This window comes from Hyperoodon ampullatus (genome assembly GCF_949752795.1).
Source record: "Hyperoodon ampullatus genome assembly, chromosome: 6".
Classification (NCBI taxonomy): Eukaryota; Metazoa; Chordata; class Mammalia; order Artiodactyla; family Ziphiidae; genus Hyperoodon; species Hyperoodon ampullatus.
The window spans coordinates 24,178,840-24,197,343 of NC_136919.1; the positions used below are offsets into that span (position 1 = coordinate 24,178,840).

Below are 18,504 nucleotides of genomic sequence, written 5' to 3' on the forward strand. Positions count from 1 at the left end.
CATCTGTTGATGGGCACTTAGGTTGCTTCCGTATCTTAGCTATTATGAATAGTGCTGCTATGAACATTAGGGTGCATGTATCTTTTCAAATTAGTGTTTTTGTTATTTTCTGATATATACCCAGGAGTGGAATTGCTGGGTCACATGGTAGTTCTATTTTTAGTTTTTTGCAAAACCTGGCAACTGTCTTCTTTGCTATGATGATTCATGGAACCGGGTTTACCTAATCTGTAGGCAGCTGGCACAGAGGAAGGAACGATGGGTCAGTGAATAGATTTCTGTTCGTCTTCAGTTTAGAGCCACAGAGTGGAGAAGGAAGAGCGCAGATACAGTGTTAGCGGACCTGGGCTTGAGTCCTAGCTCTGTAGTTTCTAGCAGATCTTAAAGCCTTGGTTTCCTCAGCTATTAATCAGGTGTAATAACCCCTGTCCTACCTAACCCACAGCTTTGTGAAGATCATCTGAGAAAAGAGTGTGAAAGGACTTTGAGAGCTGTACAGTCCCATCTAGAAGTGTTCTCACTCAAACATATAAACTTAAACACTTCATTTTAAATGATCCCAGAACTAAAAAGGCTGCTCAAAAATAGAACAAAAATTAGAGCCATCACTTTCTGGTGTCATAGTGTTCTCTGTTTAGATTGTCAAGGGATGTTATTGTGGGGATGGAAAAATAATTTTCCCTCTACCCTTCTAGGTTCTTGACTGAGACACCCCTGTAATAAAAAGATTAACAGGAGAAAAACAAACAAATTTAATAACATGTATGCCTCCTGTATACATGGGAGATACCCAGGAAAATAGAGTAACTCCCCCAAATGGCTGAAGCTGTCACCCTAAATACCATCTTCAGCTAAAGACAAAAGAAAACGTTGGGGTTGAGGAGTTAGTTATAGGAGGTTATCAGGAAAAGCACAGTAAACAAGGGTAAGGTCATTATGCAGATTTAAATAATTGTTTTCTACATTGATAAGAGTTTCTAGAGATAAGGTCATCTTACCTTGTCTACCTTATCTACCATTCCTGGTACAGTGAGGAAGACACCCTTACAAACGAGATTTTCCCCATACATGTAAATGTCTGCTACAAAAGCTCCATTTTTAGAGCTTCCCCTATGTCTGCAGTTTCTTAAAAATAACCATCTTAAAATAATCCTTATGCTGAAGAGGCATATCTTGGGGTGACAAATTCTGCCCCCCTTCATCCCACCTTTGAAACTTCAAACAAGTTTCACAGTCCAGAAGCTGAGTTGACAAATTGCTCCATATCTCATTGAACCTATCTAAGTAGTGAGAATAGGTCAGCTTAGTTAAACAGCTGTGTCTCATTTCAGGAGGTGGTCTTGCAGGTGTGCTCCCAGAGTTAGGCCTAGATAGTGCCAGTGGTCAGGTATTTATTAAGAGGCATTTCTATGGAAACAGAAGAAAACCAAAGCTTAATGGTTGGAGAAGACTCTAAACACTTTCTGAGCCCAGGAGGCAGCCAGTCAAGAAGATTTTCTATATGTTAGGGTTGAAACATCTTTTGTAGTTTGAGTGTCTCTGATGATGTCATCAGGTGTTCAGTTACACTTTCTGAGTGGCCCACAAAGCAACAGGCACAAACGATTTCTAAGTATGAGCTGTTATGGTGATTTCTCTGAAGTTTATATCAAGCCATTCACATTCAGTTTGCAGGGTTTCAGGGAAAAGGGCAGCTTTTGTTTTTAGTGATTCCAAGTCAAAAAGGTGGGAGAAAATTGGAAACATTAGTTTGCAGATTTGTAGCCAGATATTTGAGGAAACTAGAATTCAGGATCCAGTCCAGTTTACGGGTAGAAAACAAAACCTCAGAGACAATTAACAGAACTAGAATCTTATCTACAAGTGTGTATTATAGTTTCTACTGAAACATAATTTTTCTAAAATCACCCTTATTTCTATCAAAGATAGCCAGATGAAGACTAATTTGTTCACAAAATAGGTCTAGTTTCAATAAACTTGTCCCGATTATTTGTGCAAGCACAGCAAGAATAGCAATTGACCATGTAGGGTCTTTTAAATATTCTTTGCTGGCTTTTCATAAGGAATTTCAGATTGAACTTTTTTTGTGTGTGTGTGGTATGCAGGCCTCTCACTGTTGTGGCCTCTCCCATTGTGGAAAACAGGCTCCGGATGCGCAGGCCCAGTGGCCATGGCTCACGGACCTAGCCGCTCCGCGGCATGTGGAATCTTCCCGGACTGGGGCACGAACCCGTGTCCCCTGCATCAGCAGGCAGACTCTCAACCACTGCGCCACCAGGGAAGCCCCAGATTGAACTTTTAAAAGCATCTAGAGGTCAGGAAGCCAAGCCAAAGACTTTCCATCAGACTTTGCCTTAATGCTTATAGATTTGGGTTGATTCCTCTCTTCTTGAGGTCCCCAAGTATCCTGTACCTGCCAGGAAGGGACTTTCCTTACTAACCTGGTAAGACTGTCAGGAACCCTGAGAGCAAGGTACCAGGCTGTTTTTCCAAGGGGATTTATTGACTCTATAAACTCAGCCTTAATTATTTAAAACTGTCTTGACATACCTGATTCTATGAATCTTCTCAAATCTGACATTCCAACCAAAGCTTTGATAATATAACAAATGTTTCCAGTTGTGTCCTGTTACAAGAAGAATAGATTCTTACTAACTTATGCAAATAAATATTTTGTCACAAAGAACATTCACTAAGCTTCCAAATTCTGGAGGGATCAGGTAGGGAGAAAAAGTAATTGTTTCATTTTTATTCACAAAGGTACACATTATCAAATTGCTCTAAGTCATAGGTAGCTTAAGAGAAAAAGTTTCCTTAATATTAAAGAACTTAATCTGGAAAAACAAAACATTAAAGAACCAACAATGTTTCAGACAAAAAGTCATAAAAATTATAATCATCATCATCAGTTCGTTCAGTCTGTTATTAATTCTTGTTCTGCTTGAATCCAGTTTTTTCATCAGTTCTGGAGACTCTTACTCAGTTCAGTTTTATGATCTTAAAGTTATCAGAAATCTGTGCTTGCCAGAGTCCTTTCCATGAATCTCCTTGAAGATGAAGCACACTTGCAAACACTTCTGCAAAAGCATCAGAGTAAAACAGTAACTTCTGTAAATGACAAAGACTTAAAAATGGCCATGGTTAAAGGTCTGATTAGAGTTCATTACAATGCGATTGACAAAGAAATTTGTTTATCTCTGTAACAGACAACATTCTAGTTATTATTAAGGTAATTACTAGAATTATGACTGATTAACATTATACCAGACATATCAGAATTTTAGGAATTTCATACAATTTCTGGAATGCTTATATACCTATACAAATACAACATAAAGAAGGCTTAGTATTACGTATTATTTGACAATGCTTCCCATGTAATTTAACATATCAATAAGCCTCTATCTCTCTGTTTTTAAGGAGAAAAAATCTTTTGAGATGTTCCAGGGGCCCTCTGGAAAATCCCCAAATTACTTCCATGTCAAAAAGACTTTAGTTAGGGTTTGATTTGGCGAAGTTTGTCAAAAATATCAAAAAGTTTGGACACTGACTAAATAAGAATCACACTATGAAACAATACATAGTTGTCTATTTAACCAAAGTGACAATAAAGGATTTTAAAGGCAAATAGAGATTGTTACACAGTTGTGAGCAAAACTTATCTCTTTTAATATTGAGATGATTCAGTTCTCTTAAACAATCAAAGACCTGATGAAGACAACATGAAGCACAGGAAATTATTTTGATAAAACACCAAATCTTTGCTTTCGAGGCAGATTACTTAAGAGGTAAAGAAAAACCTTTCACAACTTCTTATGAGGAGAAGACCAATAGTCCAATAGAACTTTGTCCTTTTAACAGATGAAAGAAAATCAAGTTCCAGTTTTATATAAGTACACTATTGATATTAAGGCTTATTTTAAATACCCTGATAATAACAATTCAATTTTAGCCAGCTTGATTACACAACATAAAATTCTCTTTCTCTCCCCCTTCAACTTTCTATATACATTTAGTTTATCCTTTATTTTCCACCTTCCCATTCTGAAATAACCAGCTTTACTTTAGGACAAAATCACTTTCATTTCCTTCAACAGAAATGCATCTCCATACATCATATCTTTTCTTAGGTAAAAATATATCTTACTTTTCTTGCATACAGAGTTGTTTCCCATATTATTTCTGGTAGCTTTAATTACATATATTAATTAGAATTCTTAACCCTTAGCAACCTTAACTTCTAGTGAAAACTAAGAAGTGAGCAATTGTGAACTGTTACACCAGAATTCCGTAGACTGGCAAATTTATGAATACATTTCATAATTTTGAAGCATACACTTTTTCATAGTACAATCTTTCAGTGTGGCACAAAATATATTTACTAATAAACCCAAATATCTTTAGTTTCTCTGTAATAAGAAGATAAGAGTCAGTAAACCTGTGTTCAGTAATTAATGTTTCACTGTTTCATCTTATTTGGAAATGATCTAGATATTCAATGAGATTCCATTATTTAGCTTAGCAAAACTTTAAGGTTTCAAGTTACCAAAAAGATTTTGGTAGCTATTTTTAATTAGAATACCATACACATATTTATTGCTGAAAAGTTCACCTGAAAACTCTTGTCCCACTTACATCTATCTACATCACTTCTTCCCAACAATTATGTTTAGACTATTCACAAAAACCTAATGAGACATTAGACATAGTCAGCCATCATCCCAAGCTATTTTCCTTGCTGACCGGTTTTGCAACAGAGATAACGTTATCTATGTATTTATGAGAGTTTTAGAATACCGAATCCTTACAAACTCGTGTCCTTCAACCCACATAAATAGAGCTCTTTATACATTAATTTCAACAGTACCATCTGGAGGTAGAGAGATATCACATCTCTACAACATACATGTATAAACATACATAAACATACAGACAGATGCAAACAAGACCTTATAACTATTGTTCTAAAATTTTAGCCATGAGACACATACAATAATACAAAACTCACTAGCTTATAAAAGAACAGTTGGATTCAAACTTTGTTTTGGCAGTTGTCACCTGCTCAGATGGCTAAAGCTTTTTACTAACATTTGTGGGAGGACATTTAAGATTTTTCATTAGTTTGATTTCCACATAGTTCCTTCTCTTCTGCTTCTGATGAGAAACTTCTCCCTAAAGTTTGCTTTTCAAAGAATGGTACTTAGGTCCCAGAGAAGATGAATGTAGAAAATCTACATCAAGAAGGCACAGAGAAAGTACTCAAGTTTTCTCCAAGGAGTTTTGGGGTATATTTGCCTATTATTAGAGGTCTAGAGTAATTACTATTTAAAATTGTCCTTCTTTTTCTTAAGTGCAGTACAACTCTGTTTCTGAAATCCCAATATCTACAAGCATTTTAAATGAAAAGGGGAGATTTGGGGATTGATAAGGCTAGGTGGACTTTGAATTGTTTCTAGAGCCACATTTCTGGTTTTGTAGAGATTTGCAAGACAAAGACAATTGTTTTCTATTTCAGAGAATTGGGTTGTAACCTGAATATCAAGAGACTGACCCACCCATCCAACTAAACTTGCTGCTTTGTATAAGGGTGATTTCCTACTAAGATGGAGATCAAAAGATTTCTACATTAGAGAGCTTCAGGGTTTAATAGACTGAAAAAGTCTGTCTAAGGTGTTTTAAACAAAGGCCTTATTTCTGAGTACATATTCAACCTTGGGCCAATTCACCGTAGCGGGGGAAAGCCTCTACAATTTCTCTATCAGCCTCTGAATATCAGCCTCTATTGAACCATTTCCGAGTCATTTGTAGGAGGGCCTGGGAGAGATTCTGGCTGTCTGATTCCTCTGTGAGGGTTTTTTTCCCAGGGGCCCGCCTGGCTTGTCTGCTAACTACGGTATAATCATGCGTGGCAAGAATACCCCTTAACAGCCAATCTAGGTCTCTGTGAGTGGGGTTGTGAATGGTCACTGATCTTTCCAACTCCTCTCTTAGTTTGGTAGGATCTTCTGAAAGTAGAGGTAAAAGGGCTTTGTAATTGAGAAGATCTGCCTTTACTTCACCTCTCTAAAGCTTTATCCTTGAAGTTGGAATAATAGTCCATGCTGCATAGGTTGTAAAAAGACTGAGATAATAACTGTAAAGACCATACATAGCCCAATGTCCAGCATGTGATGAACGATAGCTATTATTATTGTTATTTTATTAAGTGAAAAGAAATGAAAATGAATGTTGCTTTATTGGACAGTTAAGAGTGGTAGGTAGCAGAAAATGGGCTTTTGTCTTCTTCAATCACCAATTTTTTGCATGGTAACTCTGTCTGAAGTTGTCAGATAGGCGTGAAAACACTCCCGTACACTCCCTCCGAAAGGAGGGTACCTACCAGGTGCAGACCATTCCTCTCAGTACAGTAAGCTCAAAATGAATGGGCAAGGTCAAGGCAAAGGAAAATAAACAGAGATCTGGACACACAGAAGAGAAAACAGAGAGGCCCTGGGAGAAGATGGAATAAAGACAGGCCAGACACAAAAGGTCAATCAATATCTCATCTTAAAATTAGCACCCATGGGGACTTCCCTGGCGGTCCAGTGGTTAAGACTCCACCCTTCCAATGCAGGGGGTGCAGGTTGGATCCCTGGTCCGGGAACTGAGATCCCACATGCCGAACAGTGCAAAAAAAAAAAAAAAATTAGCACCTGTATTTGAGTCCCACTGTGGACAAGTGACAGGCTCCCTCTGACCTGTGCTCTCTGAGGATCCAGTGAGACCTTGAGGATGAGAGTGCTTTATAAACTGTAAAGCAATGTTATTTCCCGCAGTGCCCTGCTCAGAACAGGGGAAGATCTCGCAGCCCCTCTGCCTGGGGGAGAGCTCTGTTCCCAACTTGACTGAGCTGATTCTGTCTCTCTGAGTCAGTTACCCAGGTGGTAGTGGAGCCAAGGCACCCAGCGAGGGTGTCCAGCTCTTTGGTACTGTGGCTCCTGTGTCTCTCCGTAACGCCAGTGTCTGCCCCCGCCCCGCCAGGAGGGACCCCAGGGTCTGCTGGGAGCCGGGCTGCTGCTTGGAATCCTCTACTCCCAGCTCGTGGAATAGCGTCTGTGGGAGGGAGCTGTAGGGAAGGTGCAAGCAGGCCTGAGAACCAGCAAGCATGGTGCTTCCCAGTTAACAAAGCACCATTCATACCCATTCTCTAATGATCTAGGGAGGTAGATCACACCCATTCTACAGATGAAGCAACCAAGGCTTCAGGAGGAGAAATGATTCACCCCAGGTCGCAAGGTCTCTGACTCCAAATCCCAGGCTTTTCCTCTGGGCAGATCTGAGGACCCACATGGGCATGAAAACCCACCTATACACACTGTCTGATGGAGGTTACCAACCAGAGCCAAGAATTCCTACCTGTAAAGCAAGGTCCAAATGGATGGGAGGAGTCAAGGCAAAGAAGCAGAAAACAGATTTGGACACACAGAGACGATAGAGGCCCTGGGGAAAAAATGGAATCAAAAAGGGTATCAGTGTGTGTTTCATTATGGAACTTCCCCTGATTCTCAGAGAGTCACTGAAAGTGACAAACAGGGACAAACCAATAGGCAATAAGAGAGAGAAGCACAGAAAGACACATGGAACTTTCTGGGAAGGCTGTCAGAGGCAAGCCTGAGGGGGATGGAGGAGCTGGGAAGAAAACAGAAGGGACCATCAGCAAGATGGCAGCCTATGTGGGTTTTGTGATAGTCGTGGACTTTAATTTAAAAATTTAAACTTTTTATTATGGATGTGTACATATTTATACAAGAGAAGAGAGAATAATATCAGGAACCCCCTATTCCCATCACCCAGCTCCAACAATTGTCAACACATGGGCAGTCCCCTGGACACCCCTGCCCACTCCCCCTCCTCAGACAGCCAATCATTTCCTCATGGATTTCATCTTGAGAGGGAGTTTGCTTTCCCCCACACCATTCTTAAAGCTGTGCGTACACCAATGACCTGCACACACATCCACTCTCAAATCGTCACAAGCCCCCGCAATTCTCATGTCTTTGTGCTGAAAGAACTCACACTGCCCTGGCCATAGGAACAGAAAAATTCATTGAAGAGTCATGGAAGGTGACAGCTGGCAATTACTTCTGTGGTCATCCACGTTGCCAGGGTTCAAGTCCTGGCTCCACTGCTCACTGGATGGGTGAGCTTAGATGAGTTTCCTCATCTTCTGGTGCCTCAGTTTTCTCATCTGTGAAATGGGGTGATGATAGTACCTCTCACAGGCCTGTTGTGAAGCTGAAATTAGTTAATAAAAGCATAACCCGTAAGGTATAGCTTGGTACACAGTAGGCCCTTGAGAAAGATTAGCTTTCCATCGATCCATTTAGGAAACATTAGTGGGCACCTGTTGTTGCCACATGTTGGGCCAGGAGCTGTGCACATGAGAAGAATGAGGAAGGTCCCTGCCCCCTAGTGTCTCCCCATCCAGTGGGGGACACAGGCGCATGAAAAGACTTTTCCACATAGTGGGCTGGCTGCTGTGACTGTGGGCTGAGTCCCAAGCAGTCCAACCTTCTCAATTTATAAGTGACCAAACTGAGACCACGGGCCCCCCTGAGCCTAAGGAGCCACAGCACTTAGCAGCAGAGCTGGGTAGCCTCGAAATGGTTTTTCCTGGCCAGCCACCTTTATGTGAGAGCCTCAGAGGAAGCTGGTGGCTCTGGAGGACAGCGGGGCCAATCTGGGCAAGGGTGCTCTGGGCCCCCCTGCCTGCAGTGTGGAGCAGGACACTGGTCACAGGGCCAGGTATGTGCAGCGCTCTGGCTACTGGTTAACCAAGTGAAGGACTTCAGTCCGCTGTGTGGTCAGGGGCCCAGGGCAGGGGAGTCCCGGACACCTCCTCACCTAGCAGGAGGCCAGGGATGCCAGGCCAGCTGTCCATGACGTGCACTGGATTGGGGCTGGGGAGGCGCTCAGTCTGGAGACGGCTGACCCCAGATGCTCCAGGGACAGAGGAGCAGATGAGGTCTGGCATCTGAGGAGGTAGAAACAGCCTGTGAGAGTCCCCTTTCAACCCAATGAAAGAAAATCTTTTTCTTTGGTCCAAAAGCAGGGAATGGATGGGAAAGATCAATACTGACTGAGCACTGGACTCTCATTATATCTAATCCTCACGGCAGCCTGTAAGGGAGTATTAGATCCATTTTCAGGATGAGAAGAGTAAGGCCCAGAGAGGGGCAGGGCCCCTCTATGGGCACACAGCCAATGATTGGTGGAGTGGGGCTCACTCCCAGGTCCAGCACTTTTCCCTCTGGCCCCCCTTACTCGGTGAGATGGAAGGGGCGACTTGGAGGATTCCCACCACGGGAGGTGCCCAGATGAGGCTTCGTGGCTGCCCATGTGTGGGGGGCTGGAGGCAGGTCCTGGGGGCATTCAAACCACCCATGGCCTTGGGTTCCAGAGCCTTTGAGTGACCAGGCAGGAGTCTGAGTCCGTGGCCAAGGGTGGACTGGAGTGTCTCACATCACAGGTGTGGACAGGGTGCAGCTCAGCCGTGTGCTTGCCCAGCACGCAGAGTACACAGATGTTTCCCTCTCTCCCGCCCACCTTCCTCCCCTTCCTTCTCCCCTCTTCATTCATTCATTCAGCACTTGCTTGGATTTGTTATGTACCTTGTCCCTAGTCAGAAGCTGGGGGTGGGGTGGGGTGGGGGTTGGTAGGAGTTCAAAGTGGAATGAAGCATGTTTCTTGCTTATGAAAAGCCCAGTCTGAAAGTGAGAGATTAAGCATGAAAAATGCACCTGTAGCAGGAAGCAGAAGTGATAAGCACCAGAGAGCACTGCAGGCTAAGTCTGGGGGAGGGTGGAGTGTCCTTTCCAGGTGACTCCGGCCTCAGGGGGATGAGCAAAGAGGCTGGTGCAACAGTTCCACACAAGTGATAGGGCCTGAGCTAAAGTTTCCAGATGACCTTACCTGCTGTCTATCCATCAGAACAAGGCCTGGTATTCGGGAACCCTGCAGTGCAAAGACCAGTACTTGCTGAAGGTGTCAGGAGTCAGAGGCCTTCAGGAGTGCACAGCCCCTACCCTAGCAGTCACCTCATAGTCAAGTCTTTTTTTTTCCAAACAGCTGGTTGACACCCATTAGCGGGTTGTAAAATTAATTTCGTGTTTACGGCCAGCATTTTACAAAATGGGATGGAAGAGAATAAAATTAATAGAATTGAATTGAATTAAAGTTACCAGAGATCATATTAATGGTATTGTTTTATGAAAATTTGTTTTGCACACATGTATCCGAACTGGGTCATGGCTATAATGTATATTTGACTTGTAGTCAAAAAACTTAAAAACACTGGTCTGGTCCAACCCCTTCATTTTGCAGAGCTTTGGGAGAAGAGGGTAGGGTGGGGCACTGGCCCCCTCCTGTGTTCTCTCTACTAAACTTGTCTTTCTCCTAAAGCATAGTTTATATTGACATAGGTCTCCAAACTCAGCCATCCTCATTATTCCTGACCACTCCCAGAACCAGTGTCCCATCTGCCCAGTGGTGTGCCAGGAAATGTGTAGTAACTGGCTCCCTGAAAAAAGTATGCATATAGGTACATAAGTTTAATATAAATTGTACTGTTAGAATAGATTATCACACAAAATTTACAAATAATAAAATATACAATGATCTTTCTTGCAGATTGCACAGAGCCAGTTAAATCTCAAAGAATGCTTTCATTGATTTTTGCCAAATTCTTGTGTCTGTAGCCAACCTGCCATTGACCCGTGAGGATATTTTCAACATGTATGTTGGTTGATATTTTTATTGACATTAATGAGTAACACAAATGTGAAACAATGGAGTCAAGGTATAAGTCAGAACGTCACTCATTTGTCAGTGTTAGTTGCCAGAAACTATTTTTTGGATGAATGGGATAAGAGTTTTAAATTCTAGAAGAATATTTCCTCTTTTTTTTTTCTTTTGCTATTCACAATGTAATGGCTACAAACATATGTTTAAATTTAATCTGCCTTGTTAACATTTTCTCTGTCACTTTCTAGACAGTCTGCAGAACAGTAAATCAAAGCCTGATTTGTAGTGTTCACCCATTTCCCTGGTATAAATTCTCCCAGAATGGCTAATTTCAAGCTCACAACATGATGTTGCTGACATGGAGATGTGAAGAGAGGCACGGTAGTGGCACAGACCATAACATAGAGTTTTCATGGTGCAGATATAACAGATGTAAATAACCTCTAGAGAATAAATCATAGCAAAACATAGCAAAATAATTAGGAAGTGATGGGTTTTGAGGCTTTACTACCTTCCTTTTAAATAACTTATTTAATTATACATTTATATAATTTAATTTTTACCAATGGTGGTGTTTAACAACCGGCTTGTAAAATTCCTGATAATGTGACAGTCCCAAGCTGGTACAAGCCAGTCTGAGCACACTATTACATCTACCTCCGACCCCAAGGCAGGACTGTGGGGAGGCTGTGTGTTAGAGGATTGATGGGATTCACAAAGGTGGGCCAGGGCTGGCCCAGAGTCAGACACCCCAGCACACAGGCTACTGCATTGCTGGAAGCATCACATGGACGGGCACGTGTGCACACACACACACACACACACACTGCACACACTTCTCCCTCCTTCCCAACCCTTCTCTGCACTCAGAAGTGGGAACCAGGTCAGGGTCCCACTCACTGAGCCCCTTGAGCTGGACCTGAAGTAGTCCTGGGCTTCGTGATGTTTTCTGCTCACTGGCCCTCTCTGGGCCTCAGCATCCTGAGGGAAGTTCCCAAGGAATTTAAGACATGCCCTTATCCTGTCTGTGCCAGGTGCTGGGCTGGACTTGCGATCAGAGATGAGTCAGCCATATAGCCTGGAAGGTCAGCGAATGCTAGGAGCTCCAAGGGGCCACGTGAGCCAGCAGCAGGGGCTGGGAGGATGGTGACATGCAGGGGTGCCTGGCTCCCAGCCTCACCTCCTCCTGGGCAAGTTAGGTAACCTCTCCTGGCTTCGGTTCCTCATTATGAAAAGGAGGTAATACAATCTACCTCACAAGATTCTTGTAAAGATTAAATAAGGTAATATAAAATAGCAGGATTCCTAGGACATAGTGACACACAATAAAGTGACATTAATCAATAAAAGCTATTATCATATGTTTAACTTATGACTATAATTTATTATTTTATTTATTTATTTTTGGCTGAGTTGGGTCTTCGTTGCTGTGCACAGGCTTTCTCTGGTTGCCGTGAGCAGGGGCTACTCTTCATTGCGGTGGCTTCTCTTGTTGTGGAGCACGAGCTCTAGGCACCCAGTTTTCAGGAGTTGTGGCACCCGGGCTCTGGAGCGCAGGCTCAGTAGTTGTGGCACACGGGCTTAGTTGCTCCGCGGCATGTGGGATCTTCCCTGACCAGGGCTCAAACCCATGTCCTCTGCATTGGCAGGTGGATTCTTAACCACTGTGCCACCAGGGAAGCCCTAACTTGTGACTATAGAGTGATAATGTTAGGACCAAAGGAATCAGGACTGCGGGAGCACAGAGACACCCCACCAAGGCCATCAGGCAATCAGCATGGGATGTTGGAGAAAGGAGTTGGGAACACAGATGACCCTTGCTCTAGATGCACCAGCTGTGTGTCCTTGCTTGTTTCACCCTCATAGCTTTTTATTTTCAATATTTTTTAAATAATGAAAGATTTGTAATTTATACCCTATCACAGAACAAATCTTGCATGTTTTCACTTTATGCTGATTCCTGGACAACTTCCCTTCAGAATGGTGTTTTATTGCTTTGGCATAAAGTCCGGTCTTTTCCCTGATTACAAAAACAAGCCATTCATTCATTTGACATGTGTTTATTACTGTCTATTTTGTGTCAAGCACTGTTCTAAGCAGCTATCAAGCAATACATCTGTGTACTACCCTTGGGAAATTCAAGAAAATCATTAAAAAAAAGTAGAATGAATGCAAATCTTACAACCCAGAGATGACCACTCTTCACAAGTTGGGATCATATTGTATTATATATATATTTTTCACTTAACAGTGTATCATAAACACAGTTCCAAGCTATCATCAGTGGAAATCAGATTTTCTGCATTTGGGGGTGCTGTTTTGCTGCTGCCCTGCAAAAGCTGTTTATCCCTCGACAGATCTGCCCCTCAAGCCCTGGACCCACTAGGAAGCAGTATGAGTCTCAGAGACCAAGAAGGGGCTCTCAGTGGCCTTCTAACTTGGATTGACTCCAGTGCCTGCTTCATCTATTCACTGCTGGAGTGAAAGCATAGCCATGGACCCCTTATTTAGAGAGCTACACTCTCTACTGTCCCCGAGCTCACCTGTTTCTAGCTGCTGCCAGACTAACTCTCAGCTCTGCCCTCCAAACAAAAGACCGGCTCAGCAGTGAATCTGTGTAGGCGGAGTCACCCTGATGAAACAGTTCTGTGGGTCTGTATATCCTAACATTAGAAATTGCCTTTCTTTATTAAATGAATTCCATTTCCTTTATTGATTAAATGAAGAAATCAAGTTTAGTCCGATCCCATTTTTTGCTTGAAACTACAGGTTATAAACACATAATCATGGAAGGAGAAAGGGCTTTTAGTTACTACTTTGTACATTTGTAAGTATTTTGAATGTTTTATGATGAACATATATTACATTTAAAATGTTATACACACATATGAGGGAGCGAGGGAGGCAGGAAGAGTGAGAATCTTAGCATTCTAGTACCTGAATTCAGGCACCTCTCTGATTATTTCCGTAATGTATATTTTTTAGAAGTAGAATTCCTAGAAATGGAATTGCTGTATTTAAAGGTTCTTGATGTATACTGCAAAGTTAATCCTCAGAATGGTTATACCTCCTTACACTTCTGATTACCAGCAAATGGATACCAACTTGTCTTAACCTTCACTAATGCTGGGTAGCAGCGGTCCCCAACCTTTTTTGGCACTAGGGACCGGTTTCATGGAAGACAGTTTTTCCACGGAAGCGGGGTGGTGGCGGGGGGGGGGGGGGCGGGAGGGCGCGGTGGGGAGGGGCAGCGGGAGAGGGGAGGCGGGGGGAGAGGGGAGGCGGGGGATGGTTCAGGCGGTGATGCGAGCGATGGAGAGCGATAGGGAGCGGCAGATGAAGCTTTGCCGGCTCACCCGCTGCTCACGTGCTGTGCGGCCCGGGTTTGTAACAGGCGGTGGACCAGCACCGGTCCATGCCCGGGGCTTTGGGACCCCTGCTGGGTGGTATTGTTAATAATTCCCACTTTAATAGATAAGACAGCATTTCATGTTCATTTCTCCTTTTATTACTAGTTGAAATTCTAAAAATTTATTGAATATTTGTATTTCTTCTTTGTTGGTGGCTTAATATTCTTTGGACAGTTTTGTTCTTGTGGTGTTTCAATTGTAGTCTTTAGTTCATTTTTTTCTCTTCCTGTATTTGCTGGAGTGATTGAATTTTCATTCCTTCATATACACTTCTTTTTTTTTTTTTTTTTTTTTTGCGGTACGCGGACCTCTCACTGTTGTGGCCTCTCCCGTTGCGGGGCACAGGCTCCGGACGCGCAGGCTCAGCGGCCATGGCTCACGGGCCCAGCCACTCCGTGGCATGTGGGATCTTCCCGGACCGGGGCACGAACCCGTGTCCCCTGCATTGGCAGGCGGACTCTCAACCACTGCGCCACCAGGGAAGCCCAATATATACACTTCTTAATACATTGATTTACTTTCTATTTATATCCTTCTAGTAGCTAACTGTGGATTTTTAACATACTTACTTAGAATTATATTTTACTTATAAAGCCCAGAAAGAGAAAGCAGGTTTCTACATCATCTTTCTAAACATGACAAGAACTTGGTCATCATTTCACTTCCCTTTGTATCTACACCTGTTCCTACCCACCTCTCCCTTCTTCCATGTGGGGTATCATCTGGTATTTCAACTCCAAATTGGCATTTCAAACATTTTATTTCACAATAATTACCTAGATATTTAACAATACATTTCCCTAATTTATGTTTGTTATTCCTCTTAAATTCTTCCCTTTCCTCCTAGATTTACTTGAGAATTTCCTCCAATATTTCTTTCAGTGAAGGTCTTTCTGAGTCTGCGTTTCTAAAAATGTATGTATATACGTGCATATATTTAAAGTCCTGTGCTCAGGAATAATGGGAAGCTTTGCTAATTACTTTCTGTGGCTTTTTGCACCCTTCTACTTCCTCCTAGGTTCATTCTTCTTGTAGAGAATTTCCTCTACTCCTTATCTCAGAGAGGTTCCGTATTAACTTCATTTCCTTAGGAGTAAGCTCCTCTATCTGTTGAATTTTTGGCTCCCTTTGTGGTGTAATCTTTCCTCATGTTTGATGTTTCTGGGTTGGGTGCTTGTCTTTGTGCTGGAGCTTCCACTGGGATATTTGTTTGGGGGTGGGTGGCAGCTGCTGCCACAGCTAGTACTAAGGCGTGTTTTCAGTGCAGCAGGATGGAGGTAGGATATACTGCTCGATGGGGTACCTCAGCAGCTGATCTACATCCAAAGCACCCGGTCCTTCCCAGGTGCCACCTGTGATCTGGAGCACTGCCTTTCTCTCTGTGACCCATGTATACTACTCCCAGGGAGGTTAACCCCATTGCCTCTGGTTGGTCAGCAGGGTGGGAGGACTCTTGGGTCTGTGTGAGACCCCAACTCATCATTCTGTGGTCTGTTGGCAACCCCCGCCTGCACCAGCCTCTTGCATATGAGTGTAGAGCACTGTTCTGTGGTCACAGCCTGTGGCCGTGCTGGCTGATGCTTTTTCTCTTTGATCTAGTCCTAACTGCTCTCCATCTTTCAGCATCTTCTAGTAGTTTCTGTGTCCCTGATAGATTCCCTTCTTGTTTTCAAATATGGCTATTTTTTTTCTTTCTTTAAAAAAAAATCTTTTCTTCTATTTTGAGGGTTTTTGTAGAACGAGGAGACTGATGTATGTGCTCAGTTTACTTTCCTAAAAACAGAATTCTAAATTTTATAGTTCTGTCACATTTCCGACAGCATGAGTCACCCTCGTCTCCCCCCACCACTTCTAGGTTGTCTCATTCCTATGTTTAGACATCACCGTGGAGTACTGGAATTTTAAAAACTTTCAGGGAAGTATGCCATGCTCCTGGATTCCCAGAGGAATGCTCTTCCCTGAGACTTCTGGGAAAAGTGGGAGCTGACCGGGAAGGAAGCCCGAGGGATGGCCAGATGGATGCTGCAGGAGTGAGGCACAGAGTGCGCAAGGATCTGGAGGGTGAGCGTTTGCTGAGGTGGTGCAGTGCAAGTCAGAGCAGCGATAACGAAGTGTGGCGGGAGCCCAGAAGGGAGCAGGTCCCTTTCAAAGAGAGGCCAGGAAACTGCTGTCATGTGTTTCACACACGAGACCCCAGCAGCCTTTTCCTGCAGACTCTGAGGTCTGGAGAGGACAGAGTCCACAGTCTGTCGTCCAGATGACCGCTGTCCTGCCCCAATAGCCCAGCAGTGAATCAGAGTGAGCAGATGCTTCTTGACCTCTGGCTACGAAAAACCATGTCCAAAGGCTGGTTTCCTGTGAAGTTACTGAAGCTTAAGTCTCAGGGGCCCTCACTTGCACAGGACCCTACCAAGGCTCTAGGAGGGTGGGAGGCACCTTGGTTAAGTGTTTACATGGTGATATGTTTTCCTTAAAATATGAAAAGATAAGATATTTTTGTAGTTTTATTTGAAAAGGACATCCAAATAATATAAGCTTTGGGTGCCAAGGAACCTGAATCTGTCCATGACTATGTCCTCAAGAAAAGAAGGAGTTAGATCCAGTTAATAGGGCAGCTGTATAGATAATTAAGCTGGAGAAGGAGATATGAAAGAAGATAATCCACTTAGGGAAGCCATATCACAGGTGAGTGACACTGACTCAGAAACGGAAGTTAAAAAAGATCAGATGATCTCAGTGGGCTACAAGCCAAATTCCTGACAGTGATGCTCAAGGCTGAAGGGTCAATGACTGCAGCAGTGACTGATGATGTGAATGTGTGTTTTGGTTGTTTTTCAGGACCAGGCAGCTAAATGGCACTTGTGCCAGCTCGGTGGACATGGAGCTCTTCCTCCATTACTCCCTCATCCCATCAGTAAGTGAAGGCAGGGGAGGGTGGATGAGGGAAGAGAAGGGGGAGCTGGGCTGCTCCCATACACAGTCTCCCAAAGGGATCTGAATAGGTCGGCAGAGACTTGCTCTCTTACATTATGCACTAAAAACACAGGCAGAAGAAGGCTTTGAAGGTCCCAAGAGTCAGGGGCACTGACTTTTAAGGGAGTCAAAAAAAGCTTTTCTGAGGAAGCAGTGCTGGAGCTGAGGTCTGTTGGAAGACATAATGAAGAACATTTCAGGCAGAGGGGAGAGCACGTGCAAAGGCTCCGTGGCGGGTGGGAGCATGGAGAGTGTGAGGAGCTGAGAAGGCTGGTGTGGCTGGAATGGGGAATTGGAGGTGGAGGTGTCTGGGGAGGTGGGAAGGGCCAGGCTGTGTAAGAAGGAGTTTTGTCTTTGTTCTAAATACAATGGGAAGTAGTGGAGTGTTTCTGGCCCAAGGATGGTGTGATCAGATTTATGTGCTGAAATGATCACTCTGTTTGCAAGTGGGGATCAGGTTGGAGGCAGGTAAGAGAGGAGGCAGGAAGACCAGTTAGCAGATGGTTGCAGGGGTCCAGGTGAGGTGATTTTACATCATCCTAGATGATGGTGGTCACCTCCAGATGTTCAAGGGGTAAAAGCAGTAGAACCTGGTAATGGGTTGGTTAGAGAGATGAGGGAGAGGGAGAGGTTAGGATGATTCTTGGGTTTGTAATTTGCACAGCTGGAAGGATGGTGGTATCTGCCATTCACTTGTTAAGGAAAATTAGAGGGGATCCAAGTTTGGTGTGGATGAAGGAACAGGGCAGGGAGGAAAATCAAGAGTTCCATTGAAGACATACTGAACTTGAGAAGCATTCAACACATCAAAAAGAAATGCCAACTATGTAGTTGAACATATGATTCTGGACCACGGCTGGGCTGGAGATTCAAGTTTGTGAGTCTTCTGTGTATTTGGTGGCCACTGGAAGTATGGACATGGATGGGATCACCGAGGAAGAGAGGATGGGGGAGTAAGATGAGTGGTCCTTGGACTGAACCATGAGGAGCTTCACATCTGGTGGTTGGGTAAAGAATGATTCAGCAAAGGAGACTGAGAATTACTGGAAGAAAACCAGAAAAGTGTGGCTGATAGAAGCATAGGGAAGAGAGTATTTCTAAGAGGAGGAAGAGGTCAACACTGAATGCTGCTGTGAGGTCAAGCAGATTTGGGCTTAATGTTTACATTTGGATTGAGCAACAAGGTGGTAATTAGTGACTTTGGCCAGAACTGCTTCTGTGGAGTATGGGAGTAGAAGCCATGTTAGGGGGTCGAAGAGCAAGTGAGAGGTGAGGAAATGGAGACAGCAGGTGTAGATAATTCTCAGGAATTTTCTAGTAAAAGGAGAAAAGGGGCATC

General features: G+C 43.4%; 1 protein-coding gene across 1 annotated transcript in view; it reads left to right on the forward strand.

Annotated features, from left to right (window-relative positions):
* Positions 1-17,034: 17,034 nt before the first annotated feature.
* Positions 17,035-18,504, forward strand: part of LOC307054422 (stimulated by retinoic acid gene 6 protein-like) — a gene marked incomplete at its 3' end in the record, with an annotated part of 35,149 nt that continues 33,679 nt past the window's right edge. The window contains exon 1 of the mRNA XM_079706107.1: positions 17,035-17,106. Within this exon, the coding sequence (XP_079562233.1) occupies positions 17,071-17,106 (36 nt within the window). The 5' untranslated portion in view covers positions 17,035-17,070. The remainder of the gene's footprint in view (positions 17,107-18,504) is intronic.